The sequence below is a fragment of the Dryas octopetala genome, chromosome 7 (assembly GCF_963921425.1).
Source record: "Dryas octopetala chromosome 7, drDryOcto1.1, whole genome shotgun sequence".
Taxonomy (NCBI): Eukaryota; Viridiplantae; Streptophyta; class Magnoliopsida; order Rosales; family Rosaceae; genus Dryas; species Dryas octopetala.
This window is the reverse complement of record NC_141372.1, coordinates 14,439,973-14,449,828: the sequence shown is the minus strand read 5'-3', so window position 1 is coordinate 14,449,828 and position 9,856 is coordinate 14,439,973. Positions and strand designations below refer to the sequence as shown.

Here is a 9,856-nt window from a genome sequence, read left to right as displayed (position 1 = left end):
TGAGAGTTTGGGTAGCTTAGTATGGGACCTTGGGTTCAAATTCTTAAACCTTCTAGAAGAATTGATCTGTACATTATGGGGAGTTTAGCCAGGCTAACACGTGGCTACGTGTGTTTGTGCGAAACGGAGACCCATGATTGATTAAGTGGCAGTGATACGGTTTCTCAATTATAAGTTCCTATTTTCTGTTTACAGAGCACTCTCGCTATGAATGCTATTTTTTTTTTTTTTATTATAGCTGGCCATAGTTGTACCTAATGTGTATCGATCATCTGAGTTATTGTTATTTATGGGTTTTTATGCATGTTTACCATATACTGCAGCAGCTGAGGTGTTAAATCGATTTTGTGGAAATGTTTTGGGATTTTGGAATCAATCTTTCACAAGGAAATGGTTTTAAAGGTTTTTCAAACCTAGCAGGGTCCCTTGAGGGAAGCTATGATCGTATGAGATGCTTACCCTACTTTGTTTGTTTGTTTTGTTTCTACCCCATTGCTTATGCAGATTTACCTCTTGGAGGAGATCTTGACTGAAAGGGTGCGTAGCTTGGATTCTCTTGTCGGGTGTCTCAAGGTCTCTGTTATCATGTCTTTTGCTATAGTAGCGGATCTTGCTTTCCCATGTGTGTTTTATATTGGGAACCCATTTTGAAACAATGTTATTTTGTTTACTCATTTTGTAACTTTTGGGTTTTACTTATACTTTGGTAATTCTCTTTTTGGGGTGCTGATTTAACTATTTCACCCTAACGGGTTGGTTAATCTTTATTTTGATTACTATTTATTTTGATTTTATTATTCCTTTAAAGATCCTATTGTGTAATGAGTACTCTGATCGTCCCCGAGTGTCTTGGGGGATTAAGGTCAGTGGTTTGACATTAATCTCTTGGGATACTCAGGAAGGGTGCCTCTGTCGCATAACCGGGGTTTGAGCATGTTCATAAAGTAATAAGGGATGAGGTGTCTGGTGGAGTAGTGGCTATGAGTTATGACATCACTACTGACCCAGGTGTGTGGAAAAATTATTAGGTATATGTTTACACCCTATTTCAGAGTTGGACCGAAAGCACGGCTAAGCCCAAAAATTCATAAGGAGAGTTTAAGCCCACTGACAGTTAAAGCCCAGGTGTTTGGTGGAGTAGTGGCTATACATGAGTCATGACATCACTACTAGCCCATGTGTGTGGAAAATTATTGGGTATATGTTTACACCCTATTTCAGAATTGGGCCGAAAGCACGACCAATTAAGCCCAAAAATTCATAAGAAGAGTTTAAGCTTGATGACAGTTAAAGCCCAAGTCCACGGCAAGGATGCTCCAAAACCAAAATCCAAATCAGAATGTGTTTTTATGAAGAAACCTAGTTGCGTCGAGAGTCCTTGGTGAATTAGGAGATTTAAATCAATCCAGAATGGTAAGTACGTCTTGAGCGTGAAGGAAAGAGGAAATAGAGTTTGTATAGGAAAGGGTTTCCTAAAACCCTAAAGGATTGATCACTATATAAATGAAGCATTGACAAGAAGAAGAGCTCTCTCCAACACATTCAACACAACTCAACTCAAATCTCAGATCAAGCATCTCGATTTTTCAAGTTCTTTAAGCTCTCAAGCAAATTGTTCCTTTTGTTTTAGCTCTACTAGGATCTCATTGTTCTTAGTATCGATTTCTTTTGTCTTAATCCTGGGTTTTCATGTCTTTTCATCATGAGATTTGTTATTAGAACTACAATTGTTACTCGTTTCAAGACAATCAGATTGTCTATACTTTTTACATCAAAGTTCATAATTTATCGTTGCATCCAATTACTCAAGCACCCATTAATCGCATCTTTACTTTCGAGCACACTGTTATAGTCACACCAAGTAATTAGAAATCCTTGAGGATCAAGGCGATTGAATCTAGGCGAGGTTTTTGTTCCTTATCCTGCCGCACGTTCGTTTGATTGGGAGTTTGAATCACGGTGTAATACAACAAACTAGGCATCATAATACATTCTGTATCCGCCCATCTGGCCATGCAGTGGCACGCCTGCGCACAAAGTATAAGGACTACCAGTGAATCAATTTTCTCGGCTAAGTCTGCCGTGATTTTTTAGGGTAACAGTATAACTGATACACCACCACGTACGTAGTGTAACCAATCCAACGTGTAAGGGTATTGTTGGACGACATGGCAATGTATAACACATAAGTTGGTTATATTACGTGGCAATGTTTCTGTTATACCCAATAATTTCTTATTGAGTCATCAATTTATGGACATGTTCTTCATCAAATGCTCCTGTATATGGCTGTTTGATTTTGTGTAACTGTTCATTCAATTTGGCTACTCATTGATTCATAAGTCATTTGCTTAGCATTCTTGACTATTGGTTTGTTTCCCTGTTTGACCCTTTCTCTTTTCTTTTTTTCTTATTTGGTGTGCATCAGCCAAATTTAAGAAGACAATGTGAAATTTTCATATAGGCTTTTTATCATGTTACTCACCTGAACTTTGACCCGATTTTTACTTCACCACTTAATAAATTTTTTGACTCGATGTGCCACCTGAATTTTAAAATATTTTCAATGTGAGACCTTTCGTCTAATTCCGTCACATTTTCTGTTAAAAATAAGGTTATTTTGGTCTTTCTATGTTAATTTACTGTTCATCATCTTCAACCTCAAGCCTCATGTTTTCTAATTTTTATCTCAACTTCACTCCTACTTTTGACTCATCAAATCTCCATCAAAATCAACAATCTTATACTGATTTTGAAACCATGAAACTCCTCTTTACAACCATATAAAAATAATTCAAAAAGAAGCTATGAAACTCGAGATAATGGGTCACAAACTAGGCTACCCGAAACTGCCAAATTATCTAAAAAAAATTGCAGATTTTTCAAATTTCACCGAACTTCAATTTCTTTCAAATTCATCACCCCAAATTTCACCCAACTCCAAATTCCTTCAATTTCCTTCAAAATCCCCATAAAAAACATAAACCTCAAAACTTAGAAGTCAAAATCAAGAGAAGTAAAATGAAATAACTCAGTTTTTATTAAATTAGCTAATAATTTTGTCTAATTAGTTGCAATTATTTTTATATTTATGTTTAAAAAAAAATTTGGACGTGTAGAAGATAGTAGCTTCTACACTTCTCTATTTTCTTTTGTTGTTTTAGAGTATAGTTTTGATTGGTTATTCTAAGAGGTGGCTGGGTGGTGGTTTAAGTGAGGTGTGTGTTTGTGGTGGTGTGGTGTGGTGTTGGTGGTATAAGGCTGGGGTTTTAAACACAACTTAGAACATCAAACCTAGCAGAACCAAAGAGAACTCGAGAGAAAGAAAGAAAAAGGAAGAAGAAAGGAAAAACCAGAGAGAGAGGAGAAGAAGGAGAGAAAGGGACAAAGAGAGGAATACAGAGAAAGAGAAAGGAGAAAGCTGGAAAGGAGAAGAGGTAAACTCCAATTGCATACACTCTGTTTTTCTTTGATTTCGAATTTGGTGATGAAATCTGTTTTGGTGAGGTTTATATAATTGTTAGAGATGTTTATAGGATCACAAACAACCTAGAGTTTGAAGGAGAATTGAAGTGATTTTCGAGTTGGGGTGTAGAGAGTAAATTTTCAGTTTTGGGTTTTTGATTTTCATTCCTTTTGATCGAGTTTTCTATGATTTTAATTGAACTATAAGTTATAATTTATCATTCCTTAGCCTTAGGAACCGAATTGGATGTTGAGAATCAAAAAGAATTGAATTTGGATGAATTTTGGGAAATCTGCAAATTTTGGACAATTTCGGGTACCTACCTTTGAGAACAATTATCTTGCATTTTACCCGTCTATTTTGAGTGATCTTTGTATGGTTATAAAGAGGAGTTGCATAGCTTTAAAATGAGTATAAGTTTGTTGAATTTGGTGGAAATTTGATGAGTCAAAAGTAGGGGTGAAGTTGAGATAAAAATTGAAAAACATGAGGCTTGAGGTTGAAGATGATGAACAGTAAATTAAGATAAAAAGACCAAAATAGCCTTATTTTTAACAGAAAATGTGACAGAATTGGAAGGAGGTTTCACATTGAAAATTTTTTAAAATTCAGGTGATACACCGAGTCAAAAAATTTATTATGTGGTAAAGTGAAAAACAGATTAAAGTTCAGGTGGGTAACATGATAAAAAGCCTTTCATATATGGTCATGGTTTTGAGAACCCATAATCAAAATATTATAAGAGTAATACAAACTCAAATTCTTGTTTGTATATGTTGCTGTATCCTTCTGTAGCCTTTGTGTATATGACACTTGGGTATATTGTTAGCAGTTTATGCCAGATTGGAGGTGATTTCACAAATATCTACTTATGGTTAACACGTACGTACCTTATCCTTCAAATGAATAATGCGTACAAGAAACAATGAAGAGTAGTTTTGATTCCCATAACCAAAACCCAAAAACTTTCACATCTAGCTCTCTCACAAACCTGGCCAAAGAAAATTCTCTCATTGGTCGACTTACTTGTTTAACTGTGGCTAGAACAGAACACAACATAAGATGTCAAACCATGCCATTATACAAAGAAAGCAGATATGCAAGTTTAGGTCTATCCCCACTCTCCTATGCATCACTCTGATTAAGTACAAACTTTTATTAAATTAACACTAAAAATACAAAGAGTTTATTAAAGGATACAGAAGAATGACTTTATGAAAACAGCCAATTGTTTTAGGATACAATAAACCAAATCCTACAGATACATGCAACTAAGAGAAAGAAAAAAAAAAAAATCAAATTATAACTCACCTTTTCTTGACCATGCGGCTGTTCTCATAATTTAAACCTGGAGGGAAATCATCTTTCTCAAGAAGAAAAGAGTTGCTATTCCTCTTCTTAACATTGTTGGATTTATCGCGGTCAAATTTGTCACGTTGATGGAGGTTCTTTTGGACATGTGACTTGAAAGGAGAAAAGGGCTTCTCTTGTTGTTCTTGCTGGACTTGAAATTTGGCAAAGGGGGAACACGCGACAGATCTAATTCCCTGAAGCTCGGGATCGGGAAAATAATGGTATGGTTGTTTGCTATTATCCATTTTTCGAAAAGTAATCGAAATCCTACAGTGCTTGCAGAAAATATTCAGGAAATACATAAAAATAAAAAATAATTAAAAAGACGAAAAGAAAAAGTGATTGTATTGAAGGGGAACATGATATATAGGATACCTTCTTGCTCGATCGAACACCAGGAACACAATGCTTAGCAATGTCTGCTGCATTACCATTTAGAATAAGCACTGATCTGCAAATCATATGTATAGCAATTAACAATTAATTAACTACAAAATCCAGCATACATTCCTCATATATTTTTTCTTGAAGGAAAAAAAAAAAATATATATATCTTAGTAGTGCTATGAGTTTTTTTTGGCCAATAGTAGTGCTATGAGTTAACTAGGAAATATTTGATTTATTAGTTATAGCTAAACATTTTCTATTAGAACATAATTAATGTAGGAAAAGAAAATGCGAAAGAGAGAGAGAGCATTCAAAAGAAATGCCACTTTGGTATACATTGACACTCTATATAAAATTTTTATCTAGCTCTAACATGAATGCGCTATTTGATTGAAAAATGAGGATGCATTTCAATAATAAGGAGCTGATTATATCAACTGTAAACAATAGAAAGACAGCGTCTACAATGACTGCGGGCATATAATGCCTCCAAGAATGTGGTAACTAGCGATCAAGAATGTGGTAACTAGCGATCAAGAATATGGTAACTAATGATCAAGAATGTGGTAACTGACGATCAAGAATGTGGTAACTGACGATCAAGATAGTGGTAACTTACCAGCTCAAGTAAGTGGTAACTAGCGATCAAGAATGTGGTAAGTTACCAAAAATTTGATCTGGAGTTACCAGTTCTTGAATAAACGTTCAAGAATGTGGTAACTAGCAATCAAGAATGTGGTAAGTTACCCAAAACTTGATCCAGAATTACTAATTTCTTGAGCGAGATATCAAGAAGTGGTAACTCATCTAGATAGACCCATTTTTTAAGAGTTACCAAAAATTTGATCCGGAGTTACTAGTTCTTGAATTAACGCTCAAGAATATTGTAAGTTACCAGTTCTTGAATAAACGCTCAAAAATGTGGTAACTAGTGATCAAGAATATGGTATGTTACCCAAAACTTGATCCGAAATTACCAATTACTTGAGCGAGATATCAAGAAAATGGTAACTCATCTAGTTATGCTTTTTTTGAAGAGTTACCACAAACTTGATTCGGAGTTACCAGTTTTTGAATAAACGCTCAAGAATATGGTAACTAGCGATCAAGAATGTAGTAAGTTACCACAAACTTAATTGATCTCGAATTACCAGTTCTTGAATAAACAATCAAGAATGCGGTAACTAGCGATCAAGAATGTAGTAAGTTATCACAAACTTGATTTTGTGTTACCAGTTTTTAAAGAAATGCTCAAGTAAGTGGTAAGTAGTGATCAAACAATTAAAACAGAAGTGATCAATTGAGAAGAGAAGCAGACCAAAAAGCATACCCGAGAGGCAAAGGTATAGAAACAGGTCCTAAAAATTCTCCTGGACCCACAATCTTTAGATTTGAACCAAAAAGTATATTGCACTCTGCCAAAAGGGAAACTGTGCAAAAAGGTCTAACAAAATCATGGTGGTCGATGTGAGGAGGAATACAATCTCCTTCATCATATATATTCACAATGCAGCTGTCAGGGATGCATGTTGGAGGTAATACGTGCCACTTTACCATTCTCCTTATCATTTGCTTGAACAAAGGAGGTAGCACATCAACTTCTTCATCTCTAACTATACCTGGTGGGTTCCCATTCTTATCCTGTAATGTCACACAAAATAACATAAAGCTAATATACATTGTAATTTGAATTAAATACTAATAGTACATAGAGAGAATACATAGAGGTACCACTGCATAATTGTAGCAACAACCAAACTGTATTGTTACACGTCCTTTGCCACGCATCCATTTTCTAGGTTCAGTATATGTACGTTCTGTAAGATATGCAAGCAAAAGTTACAAATGGAATAAGGAACGACAAATATCTGATTCATTTTATTTCACATATATGTTATGCAAACGGCAAACCCACATGCTTGGAAATGAGGAGACGGAAAGAAGTCCACCCATAAATTAATGATTGTTTTCATGATATCTTTATAACGATAGCTACTAACAAAATAGCAAGTTAGAGTTTACATTGTCTAATCAGATAGAGGCCTATACTAAGGAAATATGATTTGTAATAGCCATGCATATTATTCCCAGGACATTTTCTTTTTTAAAAAAAGAAACATAGTGCTTATATTAATGGTATACAAAGGGGAAGAACAATCAATGTGGACCAGCAGTCCACAAAATCTTAAGAACTACAAGCAATCTACAGTAAACAAGCCACCATAAATTATTGGCTTTTTAACACTTTATCTACCTTGTTTTGAGATCGATTTCACTTTATCACCTAATAAACAAATTGTACCAATTTACTAAATTTAAATTTTTTTTGCAATATCATAACTCAGGTAAATTTCATAACAGTTCCGTTAAAAATAATCATGTGTCGTCACACATGACCCACTTTTAAGGGGGCCGGGCTTTTTGGTCTTTGTATGTCAAATTTGAAGTGCGTACGAAAGATTTTTATTGTATTTAGGAGTATTAGTAGTGCAATAGCTATAAGGATGATTTGCTTCTTTTACATACAACCTCTTTTTTTACAATGAAAAACTTCTAAATACACTTCAAATTAGACATAAAAAGACCATAAACCCCCTTAAAAGGAGATCACGTACGACGCACGTGCTTATGTTTGACGGAAAGTATGACGAAATCTGCCCGAGGTCTGACATTGCAAAAAATTTTAATTAAGGTGATAAATTAGCACAGTTTTTAATTTTATTAAGTTATAAAGTGAGATTGGCCTCAAAGTCCAGTCGGTAAAATGCAATAAAGCCTAAGATAAATGACAAACAATAGATGACCATTAAAGAACCCGAACAGAAACCAAAAAAAAAAACCCCCAAAATGAAAACAAAACTCCTTCCCAATCTAGATAGATCAGACTAACCAAGATCCTCCTAGAATGTTTTGTTGAAGATATCGAATTAATCATTTATAGCATTATCAACTGCTAGAGAACTCTTCCATTTCTTCTACTCTTTGCAGATAGGTTGTTTTTACATCTGAATGATGTGTTATCTCATTTTTTGCACACTTAAGCACAACCCGGCCAGGAACCCAAACAGTTGAATGGAAATTAAACATGTGTGGAATTTACTATAGCGCGCTGTCAAAATAAATTATACCTCTCAGCTGTCCCTTTTGCCCCATACGTTGTAAACTATAGATGCATTCAACAATTTTCTTCTGCTCACCCGAGTTAAAAACCCGAGTATGTAGCTCTAGGCCCAATAGCACATTTGTTGCTCTTCCACTTATATTCTCAATGTGAATGAAGTCCTTCTTTCTGCGAACTTCTAATAATCGGTTATGCTCATTCGGATCCTCCGATAACCCATCATGAATGGATGAGGAATTTCCATTGAGTGATCTTTGAGAACCTGAATGCTCAAATGAATTGCCTCTGTGTCCTCTTTGTGTTGATGGGTAGGATATCTTTTGTGTATATCTTGTGTGGTTATCACTAGAAAAGGATACCTCATCCACTTTCTCTGCTTATAAGGAAAAAAAAAATAAAAACAAAGAAAAGGAAAGGATAGAATGCATTAATGGTTAATGATAACATATATATATATATATATATCTGTGCAATAACAAACACAAAGTAGTTTATGAAATATACTAACGTAACTAACCACCTTAACATTTCCCTAATTGGAGAAAAAGGGACAGCTAGCTAGAAAACCCAAAAATACTGAATTGGGCATATAAAACATTCTTTTGTTTTTTCTATTTTTATACTAAAAGGTAAGGTATGAAACAAACAGTAAAAACCCCACAGGCCACAGCAAAAGCAAAAAAAGTAAAATATATCAGCTACTTGAAGAAAGGAATAAACTTAAAACATAATTTGTTCATAAGAAATAATAATTAAGAAAAGAAAAACAACCAATAATTCTGTTATTCTCACTCACAGGAATTAATGCGAAATTCAAAACAAAAAATGCAGAGATGGTATATCGATTTCTTACTGTTCATGAAGCTGTGAATTCGATCCTCCAAAACGACTTGGCAGCACTGACAAAACCCATTTGACAAAACTTGCAAAATTTCGTCACGTTCTAAAGTCCTCAGCAAACTCATCCAGCCGCCGCCGCCGCCGCCACTGGACTCCGGCAAGTACTCCTCCTTGCCATGCTCTCCAGTCATCATCATTACAAATTCACAATTACATGAGATGAGTTGACATTTATGAGATGTTTGCCAGTTTTCAGTTTTGGAAGACAGAATGAGTGAATGGTTGACTGATGGATTGACTTGGGAATTGGGGAAGTTGAGGTTGTTCTTGTCAGTGTTCTGCAAGACTTATTAAGTCTTTCTCTTTTTGGTCAGAAAAATAATTTGACTACAATGCCCCTGGGCCTTGGATGCCTCCTATTAAATCTTTGTTCAGTTGTTCTTGTCAACTCTTTCTTTCTTTAGTAACTGTCTTAAGTCTTTCAATCAATCAGTTAGTCAGGCCATCAAGGTGGTTACTTGGGCGCCTCTGGGTCTGGGCCTTTGATGGGCTTATCAGTGTTCTGCAAGACTTGTTAAACTCAAGTCTCTCTCTCTTTTTGGTAAGAAAAGTAATATGACTACAATACCCCTGGGCCTTGGATGCCTCATATTAAATCTTGTTCTTGTCAAGTCTTTCTTTCTTCTCAA

The 9,856-nt window shown here is 35.2% G+C and overlaps 1 protein-coding gene across 1 annotated transcript; it reads right to left on the bottom strand.

The window, feature by feature from the left end:
- Nucleotides 1-4,594: 4,594 nt before the first annotated feature.
- Nucleotides 4,595-9,510, bottom strand: LOC147279939 (RNA demethylase ALKBH9B-like). Its single transcript, XM_086251572.1, has 6 exons — nucleotides 9,181-9,510; nucleotides 8,335-8,700; nucleotides 6,938-7,023; nucleotides 6,537-6,847; nucleotides 5,195-5,270; nucleotides 4,595-5,086 (listed from the first exon to the last, which is right to left on the bottom strand). Exons 1-6 carry the CDS (start codon nucleotides 9,362-9,364, stop codon nucleotides 5,057-5,059), a joined length of 1,053 nt encoding a protein of 350 aa, XP_086107698.1. The 5' UTR covers nucleotides 9,365-9,510; the 3' UTR covers nucleotides 4,595-5,056.
- Between the last annotated feature and the right edge of the window lie 346 nt (nucleotides 9,511-9,856).